Source organism: Manis javanica, chromosome 17, assembly GCF_040802235.1.
Source record: "Manis javanica isolate MJ-LG chromosome 17, MJ_LKY, whole genome shotgun sequence".
Lineage (NCBI taxonomy): Eukaryota > Metazoa > Chordata > Mammalia > Pholidota > Manidae > Manis > Manis javanica.
The window spans coordinates 39,801,839-39,829,580 of record NC_133172.1 but is presented as its reverse complement, the minus strand read 5'-3'; the positions used below and the strand labels follow the sequence as shown (position 1 = coordinate 39,829,580).

Below are 27,742 nucleotides of genomic sequence, written 5' to 3'. Positions count from 1 at the left end.
GAAGAACCTAATATACTGTCCCATGTCACTACTTAAATGCTTAGTAGTTCAGCTGCGAGGCAAATTTGTCTTCAATGTCGGTGTGGAAGTTTTGAAGCCCTCATTATGGCTCTGGTACTTAGACAGGTAGGGACTTACTCTTTCAACCTTGTCCATCTATGACATAGGTAGAAAGATGACTAACACACTTTGCTTTTTTGGGTATTTAAATATCATTGTGTTGAATGCGTTTTTGCAGTTGACTTACTAAGCTTATGAAGAGCCTGTTGCTAAAGATTGCTTTAGTTGTATCATATGTCTGCATATGTTTATGTATATATTTTCATAATTTTCTTTAGATTGACCCTCTCGCTGGAATGGCATCTCTTAGTATAGGTGGTTCTGCTGCCCCTCACACCCAGAGTATGCAGGGTTTTCCTCCAAATTTGGGTTCTGCATTCAGTACTCCTCAGTCACCAGCAAAAGCATTTCCACCGCTTACAACCCCAAATCAGACTACTGCATTCAGTGGTATTGGAGGACTTTCATCCCAGCTTCCAGGTAAGGGGATGTGGTGGGGAAGGGCGCAGATTATGTGTAAGCTTCATTGTATCCTTAGTCTGTGGTAAGAGTCACTGTGATAAGGAAGCTACTTAAACTAAATTGTGCAAATTGCTCCAACATCAATAGTTCAGAGGAGAAAAACACACTGTTAGTAATATTCAGTCAAATTGTAACTAAAATAATGTAAATTTTATGAGTTTTCATTAAAGATTCTGTATTATCAAATGATAGTATAAACAGTAACAGGCATGTAAATTGCACATTCTAAAGGACTTAGGTTTAGTTAAAGGACTCAGGTTTATGAATTACTCAAAATTGGCGTAATAAAGATAGAAAATTGGATCATAAAGGTAGAAAATACTTCCCACATCAGATTTAGGCAAATGTCCTGCTTCATTGCACTTTGCCTACCTTGGAAATGATAGTAAAATTCCTAAAATTTTTCAATTTTCCCAAGTATTTTGGCTTTTAACTTTATATGGAAGTAACAGTTACACCCCCTCCCCCCGTACCCTACTTGTTTCTCCTAAGTAATCAGCATCTGTACCTTCAGAGTATAGCACGTTCACAGAATACTGAAACTTAAGTACTGAAATGTTCTGACACTGTAATCTGTAACCTAGTTAATGCTGCTGCTATGTGGTTCTAGCCCTGATCATCCATCCATTGAAATGAAAGTTACTGTACTTTAAAGGCCTTCTTAGCAAAGTCCTAACTATTATGAGATTCTGTTACCTAAAGTTGAGAAGAATGAAATAGTTCTGGCTCATGCTAACTAGAAGATAGTAGCATGAAATTCGTCAATTTTAATCATTGAGAGAAGTGAGTTCCTCTCATTTTGACTGCCCTATATATGTTTAAAATTCATATATTAATATTTTACCAAGAATATAAATCGGTGATTCCAAATTGCTGAAGAAAATTTTGGCATTTTCTGTATTTGTTTTCTTATTTTGGTTGTCTGTAAAATTAAGTAGACATTGTATGGGAATTAACAAAGACCCTGACTTTTTAAATAAGAGCTTATATCTTTGATGTGAGTGAAGTCAAGACTGTGAGTAAGGATGACACTTCTGGCTGCCTTTATTCTTTCTAGTAGGTGGTCTTGGCACAGGCAGTCTGACTGGTATAGGAACTGGGGCTCTTGGACTCCCTGCAGTGAATAACGATCCTTTTGTGCAGAGGAAACTGGGCACCTCTGGACTGAACCAGCCTACATTCCAGCAGAGTAAGATGAAACCTTGTAAGTGGTAGTGTTGTCTGTGATTGTGAAGCGTGACTGATGACATAAAACTTTTTGATTATATCTTTGATTTGTTGTCCCTAGAGTTATGTGAACAAAAACATTGACTTACCTTTTTTTTAAAAATTGAGGTATCATTGATATACAATCATGTTATGAAGGTTTCACATGAACAACATTGTGGTTTCAGCATTCACCCATATTATCAAGTCCCACGCCCACTCCATTGCAGTCACTGTCTATCAATGTGGTAAGGTGCTACAGAGTCATTACTTGAACAGTGAGTTATCTTAATGTTCCTCCTAGATGAGTAGGGGTAAACTAGCGAATTTGAATTGCTAAAATAAAAATGTTAGTATCACTGCACGTTTGATGTGGATTGCCAGAGAAAAATAGTGCCAGACAGCCTTAGGGGTGTTATCCTAAAAGTAAGAAATAGAGTAAAACGATATTACTTTCAGAAATCTAAATGTATGTAACACTTAAAACTTACCCTATAAATTTATTTTATTTATTTTTTTGACATACTAAGAGCAACTAGGAAAACTTCAGATTTTTGTTTCAGGTTGCCCATTTATAAAGCAAATAACTAAGGTTGTAGCTTTGTGGTATATAGCCTTATATATGATATAACTTAAAAGTTAAAAAAATTTCACCTTAGTAATTTATTATCTCAAGGGCAGAGGAGTCCTCATTGTTAAATACATAGGTATCATTTGACTTACAAATACCCTTCTTGTCATTGGTACTAAGTATTCCTTATATAGGATTTGAAAGTATACCAACTGACTTGAAAATTTTAGTGTGAAAGGGTGGTCTGAATGTTATGTTTTGTAGCATGCTTTGTGTATATATTAGTGTGTCATGCACATTCGTTGATAATTCTTATATGTTAAATGTGATTTTTTAAATTAGAAAGTATAGTAAAGACTTGTTAAACCTCAATTGAGGTTATATTAAGGGTAAGTGTATTGTGAATTTAAACAAGTGAACTTTCATGGTCCTAATGAAGGAAGTAAAACAGAAGTATATAGTTGTAGGGCACTTTTGTTAAAATATTTTGTATGTACCTAGAACACTTGAATCTTGAAACTTGACCACGTAGTACCTTCTTCAATTTCTTTATTTCTTTCCCTTAATACTAAAACTGTGTGGTCTCTCTGGCTCTCTGTTTTATGGGGAAGTGGGGGAAGAACTTTAATCTCTACTGGTTGCATTTCTGTTTCTGACAGCGGACTTGTCTCAGGTGTGGCCAGAGGCAAATCAGCACTTTAGTAAAGAGATAGATGATGAAGCAAACAGCTATTTCCAGAGAATATATAATCACCCACCACATCCTACCATGTCTGTTGATGAGGTGAGTGTGTAGGATGATCTAGTGATTTACAGTTTAGCTGAATCTTAAATGCCCTTTTTAAAGTTTTTAGAAGTCCAACTCAAAGTGTTCTGATCTTTTGAAACCTTAATATTTGTCTCTGGCTAAATTTATTAAACGTTTTGCCTAACGATTTTATTAATATTTGAGGAAGGCTCTTAACAGTTTTCTTTATGTGTGTATTGTCTTTGTCTTGTTTTTTTTTCTAGGTATTAGAAATGCTACAGAGGTTTAAAGACTCCACCATAAAGAGGGAACGAGAAGTATTTAACTGTATGCTAAGGAACTTGTTTGAAGAATACCGGTTTTTTCCCCAGTACCCTGATAAAGAGTTACATATAACAGCCTGCCTGTTTGGTGGGATAATTGAAAAAGGACTGGTCACTTACATGGCACTAGGTCTTGCCCTGCGATATGTTCTTGAAGCCTTACGCAAGCCTTTTGGGTCCAAAATGTATTATTTTGGGATTGCTGCACTAGATAGATTTAAAAACAGGTGAGTTGGATAAGTGTCCTATGAAACTTCTCTTTTTTAACCTAAGGGGAAACAACTAAGTATCATTTTCTTGCCATGCTCCATCGTTATGGGCATATTAACTAATTGTAGCCACTGTTTGAAATTCAGAAGATTAAGAAAGTGAAAAGAATCCATTAAAATTACCATAGAAGAGGTAGGCAAAGTATAAATATAAAAAATGTGTTTTTTTTGCCTTTTTGAGGTATACATTATATACAGTGACATTCACCATTTTAGGTGTACAGCTTAAAAAATTCTGACATTTAGCTGTGTAACCACCACCATCTCAATCAAGATACTGAGTGTGTCCATCACTCCCAAAGGAGCACTCTTGTTCTCATTTGTAGTTAACACCCCACCCCAGCTCTAACACCCTAACAATCACTAAGCTGATTTGTCTCTAGTTTTCCCAGATCGTTTTTTAAGTAGAATCATATAAAATGTTTGTGAACCTGACTTTTTACATGTGGCATAGTACTTTCAAGATTTATTCATGATACTGCATGTTTCAGTAGTTTCTCTTGATTGCTGAGTAGTATCTCCTTACATGGATTAACTACAAATTTTTCCATTCACCTGTTGACTAACATTTGGTGTTATTTCCAGAAAGCAGTTTTAGTTAGTGGCTCATAGTAACCCAATTGTAAACTATGACTTTAGAAAAAGTCAAGATGCTGTTTTCTGAAATAAAAGGAGTGAAGTTCATAAGTATTACCCACCCTACTAATGTGTCCTTCCCTTTGGCATTCTCATCAAATAAGGTGTTTCATAGGTAGAATGGGGGAAATGGCCTAGGCTAGCATTTGGAAGGCAGACTTTGTTAATTTTGCTGCCTTTGTTCTTACATGAAATGAATTCATTCATTCATTCATTCATGTTTTTGTTGGCAGATTGAAGGACTATCCCCAGTATTGTCAGCACTTGGCTTCTATCAGTCACTTTATGCAATTTCCACATCATTTACAGGAGGTAAGTGTCTTTGACACCTGAACTCTGTCTAGTACTTGGAGGCTTTATTTTATTTTATTTTATTTTATTTTGGGTTTTCTGGGAATGGCATTAAGATTTCATACTGATTTGCATGATATAGGTTTACATTATTTGTTGTTCATTTTGCAGCTTAATAACAGATCATGAAAAAATGTCATGCTTGGACGATCTTTCCTGAGCAGTGGTTTTGATTGATGTAATAGAAGGTTTTTTTTACCAGTTCTTTTAACTTGATAGTGTTCTGAAGTATACACATTCTTTGCTGTAAGAGAATCCCTGCCTGATTGTAAAAAGGATTTGGAGTGGGAATCCTGGATAAAAATAAGTAAAGTTAACTCCTGATTAAAATGTCAATATGATTGAAAGATGTTTCACAAAAAGCTGATACTAATGCTTCTTTAATACAGTCTTCTTACCACCTGCGTAGGGTTTTTGAGGTACTTATTGAAGAGGAGGCAGTTCCTGAGGAAATGGACCTAGAGAAAATACTTATTAAGCCATCTTATGTGATTGTTCTTGCAATTCATAAACTCTGGTTTTATTGATTGATTTTTTAGATTGATTGGTCAACATTCATACCATTGTCTTGACTTTGGTTAAAGACCTAACAGTGAATGAGAAAGTTGATTAATCTTTATTAACTTTATATAAAGCAGGTAAATGGCTTTATGAGATAGTATTTTAAGGATTCAAAAGGATCAGAATTTGAACCCTCTTTTAATTTTATGTTAGAATTAATCCAGTGTTTTCTGCCTCATCCTGTTGGTTTTATTTGTGGGAGGGTAGGGTTATTGTGATGATTCAACCTAGGACACCATGGAATGGGAGGCAGGAGTATATTCATTCACATGAGGAGGTTGGGAAAAATTTCCAAAACTATAGTACTGAAAACTATATAGGAAAACAGAGTTTTGAAAAGCTAGGATAGGTGATAAAAGGCTTTACTGCAATCAAATGTGTTTGGAATTCAGGGAATATGGACCTTGGAAGACTGGAAAGCACCAGAGGTGGTATGGATCACACAAAACAGTGGTCCCCAGCACCCACTGTAGCAAGATAATCAGAGAGCGGGGAGAGAGGTCATTGTATATACTTTGTCAATTTAAGGAGCTATACTTTTCTTCAGATGTCCTTTCTACTTGAAAATGTCCATTTTTGAATAGTTATCATATTTGTAGATTACAGTAATTTTTGTTTTGACAAATGTAGACTGTTAGAAATAGTATCAGGAACTGTATTTCAGTCTTTTAATTTTTGTCTGGGTTGGAGGTTTATTGGTCTGTGAAACAAAGGAAAAAACAATATACCTGCTCTATATTATACCGTCCAGTTGGCTTGGTTGTATACAGTCTCTTCTTGTCTTACAGTGATAGCATTGCTGAGAAATCCATTGCAGTGTTTTGTAGCATCCAATAAAAAAAAAAAGAGTGGTTACTATATAGCTTTATAAATTGTAAGTTTATTTGTATTTGGGGATTTAAAGAAATGATAGATGCAGGTGTTTGTGGCTGCTTTTTTGAAAGCTGTTTTGCTAGATTTCTCATAAATATTTTAAGAACATACTTACATTTTACTTCCTGATGAGTCTGTGGTGTCCACTTATGTTTTATGTATGTGGGAATATGGGCCAGGATGTAAGGAGTAAGGAATAGAGATGAACCAGAGAGTCCTCAGAAATGATTTCTTCCCTTTTGAAAGTGAAGGTAACGTAATTCAAAAATTTCAATTTCTCTTGAGAGCTGTTATTTTTAAATGTTTCCCTCTCCTTACCCCTATAGTATATCGAGTATGGACAGCAATCTAGAGACCCTCCTGTGAAAATGCAGGGCTCTATCACAACCCCTGGAAGTATTGCACTGGCTCAGGCCCAGGCTCAGGCCCAAGTTCCAGCAAAAGCTCCCCTTGCTGGTCAAGTTAGCACTATGGTAACCACCTCAACAACCACCACTGTTGCTAAAACAGTTACAGTCACCAGGCCAACCGGAGTCAGCTTTAAGAAAGATGTGCCAGTAAGTAGGTCTATCTTTTTCCTTTTCTCTAGTATATGGTGTTATATTGTTAATGTGTCCAATACTGAGCATGTATTTAATTTTACTGTGAACAACACATGCCCACTAAAAATGATATAAAGACCATCATTCTTCCCTTTTTATCTTCCCTTTGTAAATTTCCCAGACACAGCCAATATTAATAGTTTAGTACATATTCTTGCCAGCACTTTGAGTGCACAGTTGTACACCATGTGTAAATTTTATACTAAAGGAATCTGTATACATTTTATTCCTGGGATTTGTCAGGCATGCATTTTAATATATTTTATGTACTTTCATTCCTTTAGCCTTCTATTAATACTACAAATATAGATACGTTACTTGTGGCTACAGATCAAACAGAGAGAATTGTAGAACCCCCAGAAAATATTCAAGAGAAAATTGCTTTTATCTTCAACAATCTCTCACAGTCAAATATGACACAAAAGGTGAGCATGATAGAAAAGTTTGTATGTCACCACAGTACTCTCTACGCTTACCCTCATGGGTTAGGGGACTGGTACTTGGCATTCTGCTTCCTTTTGAGTACTTAACTTTAAAGGTAGAGGTAATAGAATCTGAATGAAGGGAATGTGGGTATACAGCTAGTGGTGGTGGTTTTTGTAGACATCAAATAGTACTAGTTTTAAGTGTATTGTTTTCCAGTTAGTTACAGGCTTTTTGAAATAAATATGATCTCATGATGATGGAAGGTTCCATTTGTACTTTGTTACAACTCATGTCCTCCCTCAGACTATTCAGAGCATTTATTAGGTGCCTCATAACTGAGGTAGACCTTGTAAAAGCATTAGAAATGCCTTTCAAGATTATATGCTAATACTTGGAATTGCTTGTTTTAGCCAGTAAGAATAGCCTAAACAAGGGGTTTTGAGATGTAATGCAAGTATAATCTTTCATAGTCCTATCATAATTGGGGAGAAACTTAAAGCCTTTAGCATCTTTTTGAAAGGGAAATTTCAAAGTTTGCAGATGATTCCTGGAGATTGGAATGTAGAAAACAATCTCTGGTATTAGGTCTGTTTATGGCAGGTTGTACATTATTAGTAACTTCAGTTCTTTTGGTCAAATAGAAAGTCTAGTAAGATGGGAGTGAGGGACCACATTTATGATTTAAAGCCAAAAGTGATGATATAGATGTTTTAGTCCTAATCACCAGCAGTTTGAGAGACAATCATCTCTGTACTAACATGGAATTGAATATACTGTCTGAACAGCATCTGTCTTATACAGGGGAGAGGTGTTAACATCGTACTTCAGTATCTCATTTTGCAAGTAGCCATCTATGATAGTATTGTTCACCAAAACAAACACAAAACCATATTTTATCATGTTCTAATTGTGTAATTCCTGTGTCATTGGTTTGTCTAGGTTGAAGAACTAAAAGAAACTGTGAAGGAAGAATTTATGCCTTGGGTTTCACAATATCTGGTTATGAAGAGAGTCAGTATTGAGCCAAACTTTCACAGCCTATATTCAAACTTCCTTGACACTCTGAAGAATCCTGAATTCAATAAGATGGTTCTGAATGAGACCTATAGAAACATCAAAGTAAGATTGAATTGTATTTCTTTTCATCACTGTTTTGAAGTTGAGAATACTGGATTGATTGTACAGATAGAAAATTTGGGGGGTGTTGCTATTTTTCCCTATATATTGCCTCTAATAAATACTAAAATTGCTGCAGGGTCTCTTTCAAATACATAACTAAATTTCATGAAGAATTTAGTCTTACAGGCATACTCCACATACTGTTTACTTTGAAAGTAACTACTGTTCTGAATTTGTTTTCATCATTCCATCTTCACTTTCTGTGCATGTTTTTAATTTGTTTTTTTCCCCTTCCACATATTATTTGCAGCAATCTCTTAGCTGTTATTACTGTTTTTAAAATGGTCTTACAGAAATCCATTGTATATATGTATATTGCCCATGGATACTTCAGTTGTTAGTAACTTTTAGTATTACAAAAACATTGCTGCAGTGAGTGTTTTCATTTGTCATCTTCAGTGCCAGACCTCTCTCTACTCCAAACGTATTTGTGAATTGCTGTGGCTTAGGATTCCCATCAGTTGATTTTGAGGTCAAACTCTTCCTAATGAGCTAATGGTTGTTCCGTAGAATTCAAGTGTTTTAATTCTTAGGAATAAGTCTTTAAGAAAAGTGTGTGAACCAGCATGCAACTGTATTCATTCTTTGCTGAATTACCTGGGACATTGTCTTCAGAACCAGCACTATATTTAAACCTGTGGATGGGAATTTTCCTCATTCTTGGTTACGCTGTAGTGCAAAAGAATTCCTGGCTCTCTGTTTTGCACAGCCGACTTTGTGCCATTCTGCTGTTGCCATATGGAGTTAAGGAACATAGCTATATTCAGCCTTTATTTCATAGCAAGAATGTTTGGAATATATGAAAGTCCTGATATACTCAGGAACAAAATTTCAGGATCCTTTCTTTTAAACAAAGATATAAATAATAAATGTAAACTTAAGAGTCGTAAATTAAGAGTTAAGCATGAGTAGGTAGATGGATGTGTGTGCCCAGAACACTCATGATGGTTCTGTCTTCCTTGGGAAAGTAAGATCTGGAGAATTAATGAGCTGGTTAGTTTTCTAGAAATCAGAAAAGAAATGTGTGTTTCAGTGTAGCACAGAGAATGCAAATAGTGAATCTGTGGCATCTTACTACACTGATGGGCAGTGACTACATTGGGGTATGGGTGGGAACTTGATAATATGGGTAAATGTAGTAACCACATTGTTTTTTTCATGTGAAACCTTCAAAAGAGTGTATATCAATAATACCTTAATAAAAAATTTAAAAAAAAATAGAAATGTGTGTTTCAGAAAGTTATTTTAGTTGTCTCCAGAGAGTTCTGGTGATCTTGGACAATGCTAAAGATTGCAGTAGATATTGCAATCTTGGTCTCATTCCTCATATGCCTAACAACTTGAAGGACTAAGAATTATGGCTATAACTGTTGAATTGAATTTAGCTCTTCAGAGTATATTTGCTGTTGGGGGTCTCCTTCAAAACTAGCTAAAACTTTCAGAGTTTTAAGTACTTGTAAACTACTTTTTCCTGGGACCGTGCATGATACTTTAAACCTTGTATACTTTGTATTTTGAATGATGTATTTGTATCATGCCTGTTTAAAAAAAAGAAATACAAAATGTAAAGACATGTAAAGGTAAAAATGTCACTGAATACAGCAAAACATTGCTAAGAAAGTAAGTAGATTTACTTTTGGGGGGGCATGTTCTCAGAATAGATGGCTTGTTTTTTATACAGAGTAAAATGGAATCTTCAAACATCTAGTTGAGATATTTTTCTCGTAAGTTCATTTTCATACCTTTCTTCATCCTGTACTATTTCAGGTGCTCCTGACCTCTGATAAAGCTGCAGCCAATTTCTCAGATCGTTCTTTGCTGAAGAACTTGGGACATTGGCTAGGAATGATCACACTAGCTAAAAATAAACCCATTTTACACACTGTGAGTTCCAGCTAAAGGTTCATGTAAAACTTGAGAATATTAATACATCATATTATGTCTAAATGTCTTGACTTTATTTGGGGTTATTTTAATGATTATTGGGTGTAAGAGTCTGCCCCCTGTTTGAATCCCTAATTGTTTGTATGCTCATGGCGTTTAGTGGGGTCTCCTGGCGTTTAGTGGGATAAACAAAAGCCAGTAAGGTATGATGGTCACCCCTTCTTTTTCATTAGGCAGGGTCAGAAAGTATATTGATTCCTATTTTGGGGATGAATTTGGGGGTTTTGAAGTATATTCCAAGCTTTTAAAAATATTCTTCTTATTCTAGGACTTGGATGTAAAATCTTTGCTGCTAGAGGCTTATGTTAAAGGACAGCAAGAGTTGCTCTATGTAGTGCCCTTTGTTGCCAAAGTCTTAGAGTCTAGCATTCGTAGTGTGGTGAGTAGATTTAAAATTTTTATTGATGGCTAATTTGTAAGAATATGTTTCAGCACAAGATCAAGAGATTTTAACCTTAGTTCTTAAGAACATAGAGCTAGTTCAGTCTTCCTCAAAGAAGGGAAATTTCTTGAATTTGCAATGTGAGAAGCTTAGTAGAATTGTAGGACTGATATTATTATTGTGTATCTTTGGATTTTGGTATTTTTCTGAAATAAGATTTAGACCAGATGGGTAGGGGTTTTGTTAACTATGTTAAACAATACAAATTAAGAGTGATTTTGGGGCCAGCTCAAACATAATAGCTTTTCTTTAGATTTTTAGGCCACCCAATCCCTGGACAATGGCAATTATGAATGTATTAGCAGAGCTACATCAGGAACATGATTTAAAGGTAAATTTGTTGCTGCTTTGTTCCTTTGGAACATTATCTGCCTTCACATTATTAAAAGTTACAGAAAAGGTAGAGTACTTTGGGGAATAGCTGTAACAGTTGGGTGAGAATAGTGTGAATTAGGAATAAAGCTAAATTTTTGTCTAAAATTCTAATTAAATATTGGAATTATGCAGTTAAACTTGAAGTTTGAGATTGAGGTCCTCTGCAAGAACCTTGCATTAGACATCAATGAGCTAAAACCTGGAAACCTCTTAAAGGATAAAGATCGCCTAAAGAACTTAGATGAGCAACTCTCTGCTCCAAAGAAAGATGTTAAGCAGCCGGAAGAACTCCCTCCCATCACAGCCACAAGTAAGTGTGATGATTAACCCTCTACTTAACAGAATGTTCTCTTAAATGATACATTGCCATGCATATAGTGAATTATACTTATCCCGCATAAATGTGATGCTGTAATTTTGGTGATTATTAAGGAAAAGTTAGTAATGTGTAGGCATTATGGTCTTACCATATTACAATCCTTCCAGGTAATTAATAGGGTATTCTTAACTAAATATCTTTAACCCAGTGTTCTCATATCCCAACTAAGTTGGGTTATCTTTTACTTTGTTTGAGGTCTCTGAAAGAATTGCATGGCACGGTGGCCTGTGTTATCCTTAAATCTGGGGATGGCTAGACCAGCTCAGCCTGCCAGGGGAGTGGATAATTTTGTTGGATCAAGAGGATTGGAAGTGTGGGGCAGTAGAGGTATTGGATGAACAATTGGGAGATGTGGTTAGAATAAACCAGCTTTTCATTCTCTCTCAGCCCTCAGTAGCTAAGAATCCTCAGGTGAAACCAGGGAACCAGTGTGGGTTGAAAGTAGGTATCTGTAGGATAGATTAATCCAGCAAGGCTTGGGCCTGCTAATGTGGCATGACCTTTCAGTTGATTTCCTTTTTGTAGGGGCATTGTCACTGACACAGTTTTATATGCTTTGTTCAGATCTCTGTTAAAAATAACAAAATTTCCCTCATGGATATTCAGAAGGGCAGGAAAGATGTGACCTGTGCCACCCCCACCCCCACCGGACCACTGACTGATCCAGTTAGTTTAATTAGAAAAAGACCATTTGATCACTGTGCTAACTTTAAAGTCAAGAACTGTGCTCTTTTTATTAGCTCTTGCTTTCTTTCTTTCCATTTAGCAACTTCAACAACACCAGCTACCAGTACCACCTGTACAGCCACAGTTCCACCACAGCCACAATACAGCTACCACGACATCAATGTCTACTCCCTTGCAGGCCTGGCACCACACATTACTTTAAACCCAACAGTAAGTAACCCAGCATTGGCCCCCTGCCCCCGATTCCTACTTTGTGGTGTGGTATAAACTGGGCAGCCTCCCTTCCCCAACTCCTGTCTTCCTTCTGGATTTCTAGGTTGTACGCTTTTGTTCAGGGAGCAAATATAATATAGCTGGGAGTATTTTCAACTCTGAAGTTATGTCTATGTGTATAAGTGGGACTCAGTACTTTTAGTTACATTTCTGTGGCCAGTTTTGGGAGGCAGTCTGCTCTAAAATCAGTATAAAATAAACTTCCCATGAATCCTTTTTCCTGCAGTTACAGAGGTAACATTTTACTGTGTATATTCAGAGTGATGATTGATTATCTTCAATCTTTTATTCTGCTTATCTCTTACTTAGTTCAGAATCAGATTTTTGGAGTTTTCATGGTCTTTTTCCTTTTTAGAAACTGAAAATGTTCATGAATACAGGAGTAACATTAATACATTTATGGCTTTGAAAGCATTTTAACCTAGTGAATTTTTTTTTTTTTACATAAACATGTGGTAATCAGTCTTTTGGAAAGAAAAAACACAAAACCTAGATTTAGAAATTGTGATTTGCCTTTATAGTACTCCCAGTAATCAAAATACTTTTATGTGTTCATCGTGAATGTGTTAAAAATTTCTTAGCAAGAAATTCAACAAGTTAAAGAGACCGAGAGTAGTATTAAGGCATAGTTGATACCAAAGATAAAAAATTGAAAACAGTCTTTCTGGTGATGCAGAAGGCCTCAATGTACAGTAATGTAAAATGCTCAATATTCTGAGGAAATATTTGTAGCAATAATTGTTTTTATAGAAAGCCTTTTCTCTGTATACTTGATTATCTTTGTATTTCCCCAAGCTAGTAAAGATGTACTTTGATGTGCTTGAGCCACAAATTCTAACTAACCAGGTAGTTGTGTCTTTAAGTAGGTAGTCTTATAATGAATAATTTACCCTTAAACTTAAAAAAAAAAATCAACCACATATTATTAGTATCACAGGGTATACTGACTACCACTCATTCTTCATAGCCCATCTTCTGTTCCTTTAGCTTTTCATTGGTTAAAGTGGAAGTTGGTTTTGGAAATAATTTCCAACATCATGGGTGTGACTACTGATAGAACTTGGGTTGTCTTATTTAAACAAGCCGTTGATTGGAATTTGTTTTCCCCACCTAGATTCCGTTGTTTCAGGCCCATCCGCAGTTGAAGCAGTGTGTGCGCCAAGCAATTGAACGGGCTGTCCAGGAGCTGGTCCATCCTGTGGTGGATCGATCGATCAAGATTGCTATGACTACTTGTGAGCAAATAGTCAGAAAGGATTTTGCCCTGGATTCTGAGGAATCTCGAATGCGAATAGCAGCTCATCACATGATGCGTAACTTGACAGCTGGAATGGCTATGATTACTTGCAGGGAACCTTTGCTCATGAGCATATCTACTAACCTGAAAAACAGTTTTGCCTCAGCCCTTCGTGTAAGTTGACTAGTTCCATGGTATAATATAAAACTCATTACTGCTTGTCTGAGTATTTTCATGTTTGCATTTCTACTTATTTTTAGTCGTATTTGTTTGATGTCTTCCTTCCTCTTAGATTGTAAATTCTGTGTGGTGAGGTATCACATCTGTTTTTGCACACTGTTGTATCCTCATTAGTGTTTAGTGGAGACACCCAAATATTTTTTGGTTTAAAGAAATGAGGGATTAAAAAAAATGCATCAGTTAACAATCTTGATTCTGTTTACCATGAATAATTTAGAACACTTGGAGTAGGATAGTACAAAACAATTTAAAGTGACTATGTATGTACATACACAGCACACACTCTTTCTTAAAAAAACTCAGTTACTGATTTTGGGTCTCAGATGTCATGGTTAATAATGCTTTGTTCACTGCTTTACAGTTTTCATATTATTCACCATCTTCACAGCAATTTGGTAAGATGTTTTGAATGAGTGTTATTTTCATCTTCTAAATGAATATTTCATGGCCACAGCTAATTTAGAGTCATAAGTATAGTAAAAACTTAAAAAAGTTCATTTGTCTAAGTGCTGTATTTCCTATTATCCTTGTCTACCTGTCTCGCCTATCCATGGAAAATGTTACATCTTTTTTTTCTGTCTCTCTGCTCCCCATTAGACTGCATCCCCACAACAAAGGGAAATGATGGATCAGGCAGCTGCTCAGTTAGCTCAGGACAATTGTGAATTAGCTTGCTGTTTTATTCAGAAGACTGCAGTAGAAAAAGCAGGCCCTGAAATGGATAAGAGATTAGCAACTGTAAGTGTTTAGCATTTGCTTTTTAAAGAAAATTTTGTTCTGTTTAAGAAAGTGCCTCATAACAAGAACCTCAGTGACTTTTTTTATTTGCAGGAATTTGAGCTGAGAAAACATGCTAGGCAAGAAGGGCGCAGGTACTGTGATCCTGTTGTGTTAACATACCAAGCTGAGCGGATGCCAGAGCAAATCAGACTGAAAGTGAGAATTGGGGGCTCTGTCCCTGCCCCATATTTATTTTCTCTCTCTCCTTGTTGCTTAAACTCCTCACCAAGACCAGGCCAGTGGGATTAAATGTTGTTTCCAAGAAAGTATCCCATCTCAGTAGCATTTCACTTAAAGGCTACCTATGGAGGCGGCCTTAGATGTTCCTGCCTCCCAGCCTGTAATTGTTGAAGTGCTACTGTGAAGAATTCATGTGCCTGTTAGTTTTTGTTTCCCAACTTGGTCTTCTCTTCTGGTACATGTATTTTTTATTACTAGTTACTTATTGGTGAGATGGTGAAAAAGAAACCTGATCATTTTTGCCAGCTCCATTGGAGAATTGCACTGGCATGGTCCTATTTGAGGCATTTTCCAGTGGGGGTGTAAACTCTTAATGAATTTATATGTGAGAGTGACTAACAGGATACATTCAGGAAAAATGGGAAACACTGAAATATGTGTGTGTGTGTGTGTGTGTGGCTGCATTCTTGATCATGCTGTTACATGTTGTGATGACTCCTATGTCTCTTCTCACAACTTCTGTGCTTACTTCCATGCAAACTTACAGAAAAATTTCCTTTGTGAAGAGGATTCTGTAAAAAATAGGTTTTCTTCTTCTAAGGTTGGTGGTGTGGACCCAAAACAGCTTGCTGTTTATGAAGAGTTTGCACGCAATGTGCCTGGCTTCCTACCTACAAATGATTTAAGTCAGCCCACAGGATTTTTAGCTCAGCCCATGAAGGTAAATACTTGCCTTGAACATTCAGTTGCTTTACATTACTGTCAGTTAATCTTTCACTTTGTTCCTGGAAGCTTAAGTTACAGGAAAAAAATTACCCACAGTTATTGAGTATACATACATATTCTTTTTATCATATCAGTATGGCATACAGAGAAATACTTCTTTAAATCCATTAGGTTTATTTTGACTTTCATTTTTGTCCTATTTAGAGGAATTTACATGGTGACCTTATGGCTTCTGTGTTTTGTAAAAATATTTTCTAAAAATTTGAAACAATTATTTACAGTAAAGTTGAAAATGAAGGGGAAACACTTACCCTCTGAACCATTTGAACAGTCACTCTTGAATCCTTTGATCTTGTGTTTCCTACAAAGATGTTCTTGCGACCATGGTACAACTACTGAAATCAGGAAGTTAACACTGATCAGTTAATACGTTTTAATCCTTAGACCTCATTCAGATTTTTCCAAGTGTCCCGGTCTTACCATTTTGTAGTAAAAAACCTACTTCAGAGGCACACATTTATTTACCATATTTAAAAAATTTCCCTCAGGTCAGTCAGGTACAGTTTTTCTTTATTTCATGATCATGACACTTTCACACCTCATAGGCCAGTTACTATCTAGAATTGCCTGAGTTGGGTATGTCCAATATGTTCTCGTGAATAGATTGAAGGTAGTGTGTCTTTGATAGGACTATCAGATGCTGTGTTACTCTCTTCTCTAAGACCTTGGCAATTGGACTGAGTACTATATTATTCATGGTTTGAATTACTTACTTTTGTAGGCTGCAGAGAGATTATTAGATGCCACAAGTGGTGCTGTCCTCAGTCTATCCCATTATTTATTATGCTCTCTTTTATCACTGGATTATGTTGGTGTTGCCAGGCTTTCCACTGTCAAATGACATAACCCGCCCACATGCCTGCCTTACACTGCTCCACTAATGGCATTAAGACTGAGTAGTTCAGGAAGAGGAAGGGAAGAGCCCTTTCATGTTTTGATGAAAAGAAATAAGAGGACTAAACATACTAATAGATTTTTCAATTGCTACATGCACCAGTGGGAAACAGTTTAAATTTTTGCTTATCTCTGTTTTGCTTGTTTCTGTTTTTAAAACAGCAAGCTTGGGCAACTGATGATGTAGCTCAGATTTATGATAAGTGCATTACAGAACTGGAACAGCACCTACATGCTATCCCACCAACTTTGGCCATGAATCCTCAAGCTCAGGCTCTTAGAAGTCTTTTGGAGGTTGTGGTATTATCTCGAAACTCTCGGGATGCCATAGCTGCTCTTGGATTGCTCCAGAAGGTTAGTTATTAAACTGTTACTTTTTAGACAAAATGAGGCTTATAAACATCTAGTGACCTGCACTATCATCTACTTAAGTTATGCTAAAGATTTTAAAATTAAGATGAGGCAAGTTCTGTTCTGAGTAGGTAACTTTCTCTAGAGTAGAATTGCAGTCATGATAGTTACAGATGGTAGAGTGAAAGATTTTTTTTCCCCCATTAAGGTAAAATTGTTTGGAAATATGATTATTTAAGAAATTTTAAAGACAGCTCTTTAGATTTTGAGGGACAGTTTGATCCAAGTACTTGGATAATGGGGTAGGGTAGATGGAGAGCATTACATTTTGACTGTTTAGAGACAGGGAGGCCCTCTGTGACTGAAGAACATAGAGTAAGCATTATGTAAGAACTTGGTGTGTGTAAGTGAAAGGGATTTTGGTGAGTGGAGAGAGTAATTTGAGGCTTTAGAAGGTATGTTGTAGTTGGCAATAAGGTTTGTTTTTTAGCTTTGATAGTTGGAGTACTGTATTTTCCATGGTTGTGAACACTTCTTCCACAGGCTGTGGAAGGCTTACTAGATGCCACAAGTGGTGCTGATGCTGACCTCCTGCTGCGCTACAGGGAATGCCACCTCTTGGTCTTGAAAGCTCTTCAAGATGGCCGGGCTTATGGGTCTCCATGGTGTAACAAACAGATCACAAGGTCAGTAGCCATCTTAGAAGAGTAATATTTACTGGGCAGCCTTCTGACATATATGGCCTTGTTTATGTCTAAAGGTTTCCCTTTTTTTCTAGATTGTAAATGGGACATTTGAAGTTTCTAATTCTACATAGTGAGAATTGTTGAATGGTTGGCCTTTTTCCATCTGGTGCTTATGATGGATAAAGAAAACTAATACCTTGCTTTGGAGAATAAATTTTAGATCCTTGGTTTAAAAGGTTTCAGTGACTTCATAGCAGTGGTGTTTATATATAAATGTTTTAATGTCTTAAATGGAATGCTTTATTTTCTAGGCTTTGAGAACAAAGCTTGAGCTTTAACACCAGCCTGTCTTTTCTGCCTCATTACTGACTGTTTTGAATCCTGTGTACTGATTTGCACTTGGTTCTCCAGGCATCCTTAATTTGAAACAGATGACCATGGATTTAAATGAGCTCTTTATTTTTACCTGATAGAGTATGATTAAATCTATATGAGTAAAGAAATACTGACTTTTTCTAGGTGCCTAATTGAATGTCGGGATGAATATAAATATAATGTGGAGGCAGTGGAACTGCTAATTCGTAATCATTTGGTTAATATGCAGCAGTATGATCTTCACCTAGCTCAGGTATGGAAGGAATTTACTTAAATAGGAAAAGGGATTCTGTTGGGAAGTGTGTTTTTTCTGTTGTGTTTCTTACATTGTGCTTTGTCTGTTGCCAGTCAATGGAGAATGGTTTAAACTACATGGCAGTGGCATTTGCTATGCAGTTGGTAAAAATCTTGCTGGTGGATGAAAGGAGTGTTGCTCATGTTACTGAGGCAGATCTGTTCCACACCATTGAAACCCTCATGAGGATTAATGCTCATTCCAGAGGCAATGCTCCAGAAGGGTGAGAATGAAATACTTTGGGATCCTTGTGTATTTGGTAGTCTTTGGAAAAAGCTTTAGAAATGAATGTGCAGACTTACTAACATTACCTGTTATAACTGCTTTACCTACAATATGTGGGAAGCTTTAGTAAGGCCTAACATTGTTCCTGAAGCTTTAACTGCCAACTGTTGGTGTAGAGCAGTACCCTACAGTTCTAGACTTGGTGTTAAGAGTTCTGTGTTTAAATCCTTGGCTCTGCTACTGTAAAATCTCATTGATTTCAGGCAAGTTGAATTACCTTACCTAAGCCCATTTCTTACATAAAATTGAACTTTCTCAACTGTCGAGAATTTAGGAACATACACATAGTAGGCATACAGTGAATATTTGTTGACTATGAACTCAGCATCATTTCAGTAGGGACCGTTTTTTGGTCTAGGTGTGGCTTAACTGAGTCCAGTCATTTGCATATTTTGTCCTCATGAGTAAACAGATATAAAGAGGTCAAGGATAATTTTGTTCAAAGATGGAAATAGTGAAGTGATCATCACTCTTGTGGTTTCTGTTAAATAAGCAAATTGTCCAACTGTATGAATGTGAAATCACAACCATGAGTAGACTATTTTGACTCTGGATTTATTGTACTAGATTGCCCCAGCTGATGGAAGTAGTGCGATCCAACTATGAAGCAATGATTGATCGTGCTCATGGAGGCCCCAACTTTATGATGCATTCTGGGATCTCTCAAGCCTCTGAGTACGATGATCCTCCAGGCCTGAGGGAGAAGGCAGAGTATCTTCTGAGGGAATGGGTGAACCTCTACCATTCAGCTGCAGCTGGCCGTGACAGTACCAAAGCTTTCTCTGCGTTTGTTGGACAGGTAGAGCTTTTGGAAAGAAAGGTGCTTTTTATTCAACATAAGTAGGGTGTGATGCCTCCCTTATTAAACCTCAGTATTATGTACCTGTGGTCAAACAGTTGCCTCCATACTCATGTAACTCAAAAAAAGTCCCATCATCATTGCTCTTTTAAATTGATATAGCCTATTTGTTTTCTAATCAGTGGTCACTAAGCAATAAATTCAACATAGCTAAAATGTCTCCTTTAGTTGTGTTTATCCCATTTCAATTGTATTAGTTACAAAGTAAAATGAGTCAAATAGTGAATAATGAAATTGCCAGAAGCATATAGTAATTTCACTAGTTTGATAATCACAGTAATGGGATTATGGGCTAATGAGTAAAATTCTCATAATACCCCATCTTTATAAAGTATAAAACAAATTTAAATATTTAAGTGGTAGAGCTTCTCTACCTAAAACTGATTAAACATGTTCTTTTGGGAAATAGTTTCCAGTATTTATTTTTATTCAGTTTCATTTAAACTGGACTTCAAGTTAAAGTGTTGGGAAACAAGTTTTTATCTAAAAGTAGGTTTGGAGGAAATATTTTTGGAACAGGAAGAGAGCCATTCAGCATTTCATTTTTGATCATCACTGGCTGCTTTCAGCTATTGTGAGGGTTCAGAGCCAGTTGTCAGGGTGTCCTAGTATTACTTCACTGGCAAGAGTGGTACTTAACCCTTAGAATTCCTTTAGTAGGATTGTAGTAATGCTTGTTCAGGGACTTGCTTATTTCTGCAGATTGATCATTATATCTCTTCAATCTGAGACCAAAGCTTAGGTGTGTCACCAAAGAAGGATTACAAATTAGAAGGTTTAAAATGACAATTGAATGTGGAAGAGCTGATTGGAATTTTAGTAGTTGTAACATAACTTTGGAAGAATTTTAAATCAACTGGTTTTTATGATTACCAGTATTTCATGGGTATGGATGTGGCACCTGTCTCAGCTCTTCCTGCCGGCTTATTTGCTGTCATTTCTTTTCTTGGTTTAAAAAAGATAATGTATTATACTTTTCCTGTCTCTCTTGCATCCTTTTGAGATTTCTCTTCCTCCTTGTACTTACTTCCTCTTGATCATAGCAATCTGTCCTCATTTCCTCTCTCCAGTAAGTTCTTCAGATTTCAGTGTACAAATTTCCCTTTGCTGGCATTCTGTCTTGGCTAGGGCACATTGTTAATTCAGCTGTTATATTGCTTACTGAAGGGGACAGTTAAATTGTTTTAAACTTTCCAAGATACCAGTTAAGTTTTCATTTTGGGCTTGGCTTCTTTGTTTAGTAACCACTGATCTTCTCCCTCTGTAGTCTTAACACTTGTTGTCATCTTTTGTACCAGCTAAATAACTTCGCTATTCTGCTTTACTTTCAGATCATGTCATAAAATTTCTACTTTGTCCTTTCTATTAAATAAACTTGCCCTTTATGTTAACCCAATTTACATCAAAGTAACTTAATTTACATTTAAATAGCTGGTGTGATATATGTGTATTTTTATTTTTTATCTACTTATACAAACTGATTTTCCTGGTACAGCTAGTTGAGTTTCAAAAACTTTGTTACTGGTTAGTCAGTTGGAAAAAATTATCTTAAGTTGGGTGAGAAAGTAAAATATGTGTAATTTAATCTCCTCCATGGGAGAAACACAGATTGGCCAGAATGTCTTAATTAATTAGTGGTTATGAAAAGGAGGTTTAATTTGCATAGTTAACTTTCCAAAATATTTGGCTGTGGACTGCTGTTCAGAATTGCCATGTTACCGCTTTCTCAATCTCCATATTTTCTGTTGCACATTAAACTTAAAGCTGGAGGAATTGTCATGGGTCCTTAATGGAGGAGTCATTTTCATTATACCTTTTTTTGCAAAGTATGAATTAGAAATGTGACAGTAGGAATGAATGGAATACTTCTTAATGTGAAAATTAAAAGTTTATTCATTCTTATTATCTCATTGTATCTTTATATATTTTTGTTCCTTTGGTAGATGCACCAACAAGGAATCCTGAAGACTGATGACCTCATAACAAGGTTCTTTCGTCTGTGTACTGAAATGTGTGTTGAAATCAGTTACCGTGCTCAGGCAGAGCAGCAGCACAATCCTGCTGCTAATCCTACCATGATCCGTGCCAAGTGCTATCACAACCTGGATGCCTTTGTCCGACTCATTGCACTGCTAGTGAAACACTCAGGGGAGGCCACCAATACTGTCACAAAGATTAATCTGCTGAACAAGGTCAGAAATTTTTTCTTGCCTTAGTCTTGGTGCACTTGAAGTCTGCATCAGTGATCCTCAACAGTACATGGCCCAACCCCTTTCCTAAAACATTTTTAACATCCCCTTTTATGTTCTGAAATAAAATTCATAAATATTATGTAAACATAACCACTGGATTTTAGAAGAAGAGTGTGGTGCCCTAACTAAAAGACACGCCCCACCCCCAGGGGTGGGGGAAATTTCAGTGTGTTAATGTTTCTTAATAACAACATGAGATGCTTAGGTAGTATGAGCTTTCGCCAATACACAGAATCACTGAATGAACTGGCTTGACATGTCCACTGGTAACAGATAGACTGTCAGCTCAAATAACCATGAATGACATTGTAATTGTTCTCTTGATTTTCTAAAAAAGAGCAAAGTACAGTTTTCTTTTGATTTATACAGTGGACTTACTGGAAATTTGAATATTAAAATGGTACAAAAATGAACTTGTAGTTTGGTATTGGGTAATTACATGAGTTATAACATCTGTCACTGTTCAGTGGGAAAATTAAGTGGAGTGCAGGACAGTTCTTTGAGACATTTCTGCAGCTTTAATAGCGTCCTTGGCCCCCATCTACTAAATGCCAAGAGATGTACACACCATTTGTCCCTTGTCAGTTTTGTCAGACCAGAAAAATTAGGTTGTTAGATGTTTAAACATGATAAAATGATACACCATGCTGATTTATAGAGCTTTTAGAAACACGGTGGGCATTTGTGGAAAGCTTACATTTCTGGTCCAAGGGTATTAAAAGTCAAAGAAAAAACAAAAACTCTTCAGGTTACATCAAACCAGTGTATAGCCTCCCCGTTGGCTGCCAACATACATTTTTGCATTCAGATGGTATATATCCTTTTTTTAAATGGGGGCCTTAAGAAGGCAAGGTTGAAAAAGCATGAGTAGAAAGTGGCAGGCGAATTATGTTCAGGATTTACAAACTGTAATCTGTGTGTTCTGTAGGTTCTTGGTATAGTAGTGGGAGTTCTCCTGCAGGATCATGATGTTCGGCAAAGTGAATTTCAGCAGCTTCCCTACCATCGAATTTTTATCATGCTGCTCTTGGAACTCAATGCACCTGAACATGTATTGGAAACCATTAATTTCCAGACACTTACAGCTTTCTGGTGAGTATTGTTAAATTTAATAGAGATGTCCTGTTAGGAATTGATGTTTTAGTGCAGTAAAATTTGAGATGTAGAACTCCGTTTATAGATTTGAGGCCTGTTGATTCACAATACAGCTTTCCTGTTGTCTGTTTATATTTATCTGTTGTTCACTGTATTTATGTTGGACAATGCTCTTGACGAAGGTTTTTTTCTTTCAGCAATACATTCCACATCTTGAGGCCTACCAAAGCTCCTGGCTTTGTGTATGCCTGGCTTGAACTGATCTCCCATAGAATATTTATTGCAAGAATGCTGGCACATACGCCACAGCAGAAGGTGTGGCTGCAGTTAATCTTCTACAGATGAAGACTGTAACTACCTGGGGCTTATTAGCACTCTTAGTCATTTAGTAGTGATTGTACTTCTTCCAGGCATAGTTGGGAATAATTCTATTTAATGTGGAGTCAAGTTGTGGAGAGTACTTAACAGATACTTGACTGCCTCTGCCTGAAAGACAATCCTCAGTGATTAGGGTGTTGCTTGTCTGTTTGTTGTGGGTCACCTTTGCCAGTGTTAAGGACTTTTTTTCTTTTTTAAGTTGCAACTTTAGAGCACTTACATAGATGACACTCTAGAGCCTGCTAATATTACAGGTTCTCATTCTAAATGCTAAAGGCTCTCATACTCAATGGTTGAGGACCACTGGTGTACTGTGTTTGAATTTGAATGAAGTTATAGTAAAGCATTTTTAGTGTAATCAGTAATAAATACAGTTAACATTAAAACTTTCTTATCTTGCAATTAGACAGAAGTAAATATGAGTACTAATATGCTTGGCAAAAAGACAGTGAGCTAGATAATCCTTAAATGGCAGGTTTTCTTTGATGGAGAAATGCATTCCAATAGAAGCAGCACAACATACTGAATAAAATGAACCAAGAATGACTCTAACTGGTATAATTTGGGGTTGTAGTGAACCACATTGGGCCTGAATATAGAGGATTCATGTTATAAACCAGATAGGGTCATTTGCCAGGAGTTGGGAGTGGGAAATGAAATGGTTAAGATGAGGACTTAATTAAAACAGGGATTAAGAAAACAGACCTCCAGTTCTCAGTTTATTAGTTGGCTAGGTGTTTTGTGTTCTGTCTTACATTTTCTCAAGGTTCCCTCCTCTTTAAATTTTGCTACAGTCACAAGGACCTATATGTCCTGGAATTTCTGGAACCAGTTTGTTTCAGATATCATTTCCCTCTATTTCCATAATTATGCTTACTCCCTTTTAATGCCAATCAGTCTTTTAAGAGAGGTATTTATGTCAATATTCTCTAGTTATATTTAGTATGAGGAAGATAGTAATCAAGTCACAGTGTAGCTGCATGGACGTCTTTTTTGGTGGCAAGACAGCAGCTGCATATAATTATGACTCCTTCATTTCTTTCAGGGATGGCCTATGTATGCACAGCTACTGATTGATTTATTCAAATATTTAGCACCTTTCCTTAGAAATGTGGAACTCACCAAACCTATGCAAATCCTCTACAAGGTAATTAATTTGGAATTATAAAAACACTTTAAACTTCAACCTTAAAAAAACTTCCAGCTGGGGACATGAGACCTACCATTTGTTTTTATTATTAAGCTTTTAAAAGCATAGCATATATTCAGAAAAGTACAAAAATCAAATGTTCTTGCATAACCAGCACCCAGCCAAGGTATTCATATGTTTTTAACCTTATTAGTTGCTACCAATTTACAAAATGTGTATCAGTTAACTCTTCCAGCAGCACAATAGCATTACTCTTTCTCTACATCTTTACTATACTTGGTATTGTCTGTTTTTAATTTTAGCCATTTGGTAAGTTATACAGTAGGACCTCATTGTGGATTTTTATTGCACTTTTTCAATTTAACTAGATTTTTATTATCTTGAGGTATAGATTGGCCATTTGGATATACTTCTTTTGTGATGTTCCTTTTCCAGTCTTGCACTTATATTTCTACTGGATTACCTGTGTAGCTAAATTTTTTTAAGGAATTTTTCATACATTCAGGACATAAGCCTTTGGTTGATATACTCATACATTCCCTGCTCTTGTGGCTTTCCTTAAAGTAAGGTGTCTTGAGGAACAAAGCTTCTAATTTAATGTCAAAATTTTCAATCTTTTACTTTCCTTAAATGTTGCTTTTGGTGTTTAGTGTAAGAAATCTTTGCCAATCCCAAATTGCATTCTAATCTGCATGCACCCAAGAAGCCATACATTTACAGTCTATCTCAAATTAATTTTTGTGTATGGTGAGGTTTATTTCTTTCTTTATCTCATACACCCTTCTCTCCCTCCCCGCCCCTTAATATATAAGGCTTCCCAGAGTCATTTAAGTCCTTCATTTCCTATTGATTTGGTGCCAACGTCAAGATAATTTATTACTTGTATGGGATAGCTCTCTAGTTGATCTGTTGTTTATTCTTAGGCTAGTACCACACTGTCTTGATTGTAAGACAATAATCAAACAAAGTCTTCTCTTTTAACATTTTGGCTATTCTTTTCTCATTTGCAGTTTCATAAAAACTTTGTATGTAATCAGCCTCACCTCTAAAAGCTTGCTGGGATTTAGATTGAGATTGCATTGAATCTATAAATTTGAAGAGAGTAAACATCTTAATGATGTTGCTCAATCCATGAATGTGTATCTCCATTTAATTAGACCTTTAACTCTGTAATGCTTTGTAGTTTTCAGTGTAGAGGTTTTAAAACATCTTTCTTTAGACTTAATCCTTAGATTTTTAGTGTTTTGTGAAATTGTAAAAGATACCTTTTTAAAATTCGCATTTCTTACTTTTTGGTAGTGGATAGTAGAAATAAAATAGATTTTTGTGTATTGTCATTATATCCAGCTACCTTGCTAAAATTACCTCTCCTGAGTCTATCTGTATTTGGGGAGGGCGTTGTATTCTATACACACAATTTTATCTATATGTATCATCAGTAGTTTTTTCTTTTCTTTTCTTGACTTACTGAAGTGTTTGGCCAGTAGCTCCAGGACAGCGTTGCCTAGGAAATAGTGAAAATGGCAAGCTTTTATCTCATGAATGATCTTGGGAAAAGCTTTTAATAATTTACCATTAAGTATAATGTTTTCTAAAATTTATAGTGTTGCGTTTAAAGATACCGTTATCTGATTAAGGAAATTCCCTTCTGTTCATAATGCTAAGTTTTAAAGTCAATAAATGGCTGTGAGGTTTTATTGAATATTGTTTTTGCATTCAAGATCATGTAGTTATTTTTTTCTGTTGATGTAATTCCATCAGTTTTCAAATGCTTAAGCCACCATTGCATTCCCAGACTATTTGGTCATGATAATATATCACTGATTTATATTTCTAACATTTAGGATCTTTTTCACATCAGGTTTTCATATCAAAGTTATGCTAGTCTCATTGAAAGAGTTGGAAAATACTTTTTTCTTAAGGTTGTGAAAATATTGTTAATTTTTCTTTAAATATTTTTAAGAATTTGCCAGTAAAGCCATCTCTGCCTGGAGTTTCTTTATGGGAAGGTTTTTTTTTTAATTGAAGTATTGTTGATACACAATCTTATATTGGTTTCCAGTATTATAACAGTGGTTCAACAGTTACCCATATTATTAAATCCACCCCCCACCTCCACCCCCACCACCAGTTCAGTTACTACCTGTCAAAATAGGATGCTGTTATAGAATCATTGGCTATTTTTTCCATGCTATACTGCTATCCCTGTGACCAGCTTATATTGAGAATTTTTGTGCCCTGTTATCTCCCCTCTCCCATGGTAAACACCAGTGTCCTCTCAATGTCTCTGAGTCTGTTTTATTTATTTTGTTTTGTTTGTTTTGTTTTTGCAGCAGAATAAAAGTTTTATTTAAAGTTACTTAGAAAGAATGAAGTGCAGGCGACCTCAGAGAGAGGAGTGCCCTGAAAGGTTGGAGAGAGAGTTTAGGATTAAAAGGTTGCACTCTTAGAAACTGTGGGTGACCTCAAAGAGAGGAGTGTCCTGAGAGGTTGGGGGTTTCCCCTTTTAAGGATTTTTCAGGAAGTGACAAAGGGTTAGGGTGTGGGCTTGTTAAGTTGTCTCAAGTATCTTTGATGAGACATTAAGTTTCTCTTATTTAAAAAAATTTCTTATTAAGGTATTATTGATATATACTCTTATGAAGGTTTCACATGAAAAAACAATGTGGTTACTACATTTATCCATATTATCAAGTCCCCACCCATACTCCATTGCAGTCACTATCCATCAGTGTAGTAAGATGCCAGATTCACTATTTGCCTTCTCTGTGCTACACTGTTTTCCCTGTGATCCCCCACACCATGTGTATTGAACGTGATACCCCTAAATCCCCTTCTCCCTCCCTCCCCACCTGCCCTCCCACACCCCTCCCTTTTGGTAACCACTAGTCCCTTCTTGGAGTCTTTGAGTCTGCTGCTATTTTGTTCCTTCAGTTTTGCTTTGTTACACTCCACAAATGAGGGAAATCATTTGGCACTTGTCTTTCTCTGCTTGGCTTATTCACTGAGCATACATAATGTCCTCCAGCTCCATCCATGTTGCAAATGGTAGGATTTCTTTGTTTCTTATGGCTGAATAGTATTCCATTGTGTATATGTAACACATCTTCTTTATCCATTCATCTACTAATGGACCCTTAGGTTGCTTCCATATCTTGACTATTGTAAATAGTGCTACGAGAAACATAGGGGTGCATATGTCTTTTTGAATCTGAGAACTTGTATTTGAGTAAATTCCAAGGAGAGGGATTCCCAGGTCAAATGGTATTTCTATTTTTAGTTTTTTGAGGAACCTCTGTATTGCTTTCCACAATGGCTGAAGTAGCTTACATTCCCACCAGCAGTGTAGGAGGGTTCTCCTTTCTCCGCATCCTCGCCAGCAGTTGTTCTTAGTCTTTTCTATGCTGGCCATTCCTTACTGGTGTGAGATGATATCTCATTGTGGTTTTAATTTGCATTTCCCTAATGATTA

General features: G+C 36.3%; 1 protein-coding gene and 1 non-coding gene across 9 annotated transcripts in view; both read left to right on the top strand.

Moving 5' to 3' along the window:
* The window catches only part of CNOT1 (CCR4-NOT transcription complex subunit 1), a 148,822-nt gene that overhangs the window by 102,863 nt on the left and 18,217 nt on the right, over window positions 1–27,742 (top strand). Inside the window, exons 18-43 of one of the 8 annotated variants that reach the window (XM_073225564.1) lie at window positions 339–540; window positions 1,643–1,771; window positions 3,019–3,143; window positions 3,371–3,657; window positions 4,569–4,647; window positions 6,447–6,677; window positions 7,007–7,147; window positions 8,088–8,267; window positions 10,095–10,211; window positions 10,540–10,650; window positions 10,967–11,044; window positions 11,221–11,398; window positions 12,234–12,364; window positions 13,542–13,838; window positions 14,502–14,642; window positions 14,736–14,840; window positions 15,466–15,585; window positions 16,707–16,898; window positions 17,439–17,581; window positions 18,101–18,209; window positions 18,305–18,474; window positions 19,104–19,356; window positions 21,339–21,587; window positions 22,576–22,739; window positions 22,940–23,057; window positions 24,166–24,267. In XM_073225564.1, coding sequence (XP_073081665.1) covers window positions 339–540; window positions 1,643–1,771; window positions 3,019–3,143; window positions 3,371–3,657; window positions 4,569–4,647; window positions 6,447–6,677; window positions 7,007–7,147; window positions 8,088–8,267; window positions 10,095–10,211; window positions 10,540–10,650; window positions 10,967–11,044; window positions 11,221–11,398; window positions 12,234–12,364; window positions 13,542–13,838; window positions 14,502–14,642; window positions 14,736–14,840; window positions 15,466–15,585; window positions 16,707–16,898; window positions 17,439–17,581; window positions 18,101–18,209; window positions 18,305–18,474; window positions 19,104–19,356; window positions 21,339–21,587; window positions 22,576–22,739; window positions 22,940–23,057; window positions 24,166–24,267 — 4,152 coding nt within the window. Of the gene's footprint in view, window positions 1–338; window positions 541–1,639; window positions 1,787–3,018; window positions 3,144–3,370; window positions 3,658–4,568; window positions 4,648–6,446; window positions 6,678–7,006; window positions 7,148–8,087; window positions 8,268–10,094; window positions 10,212–10,539; window positions 10,651–10,966; window positions 11,045–11,220; window positions 11,399–12,233; window positions 12,365–13,541; window positions 13,839–14,501; window positions 14,643–14,735; window positions 14,841–15,465; window positions 15,586–16,706; window positions 16,899–17,438; window positions 17,582–18,100; window positions 18,210–18,304; window positions 18,475–19,103; window positions 19,357–21,338; window positions 21,588–22,575; window positions 22,740–22,939; window positions 23,093–24,165; window positions 24,268–27,742 lie in introns of those variants that run through there. The other 7 variants (XM_073225567.1, XM_073225562.1, XM_073225563.1 and 4 more) reach the window with 7 other exon arrangements.
* Window positions 8,947–9,084, top strand: LOC118973727 (small nucleolar RNA SNORA46). Its single transcript, XR_005063250.1, has one exon. It is a non-coding gene; the product is annotated as a small nucleolar RNA SNORA46 (small nucleolar RNA).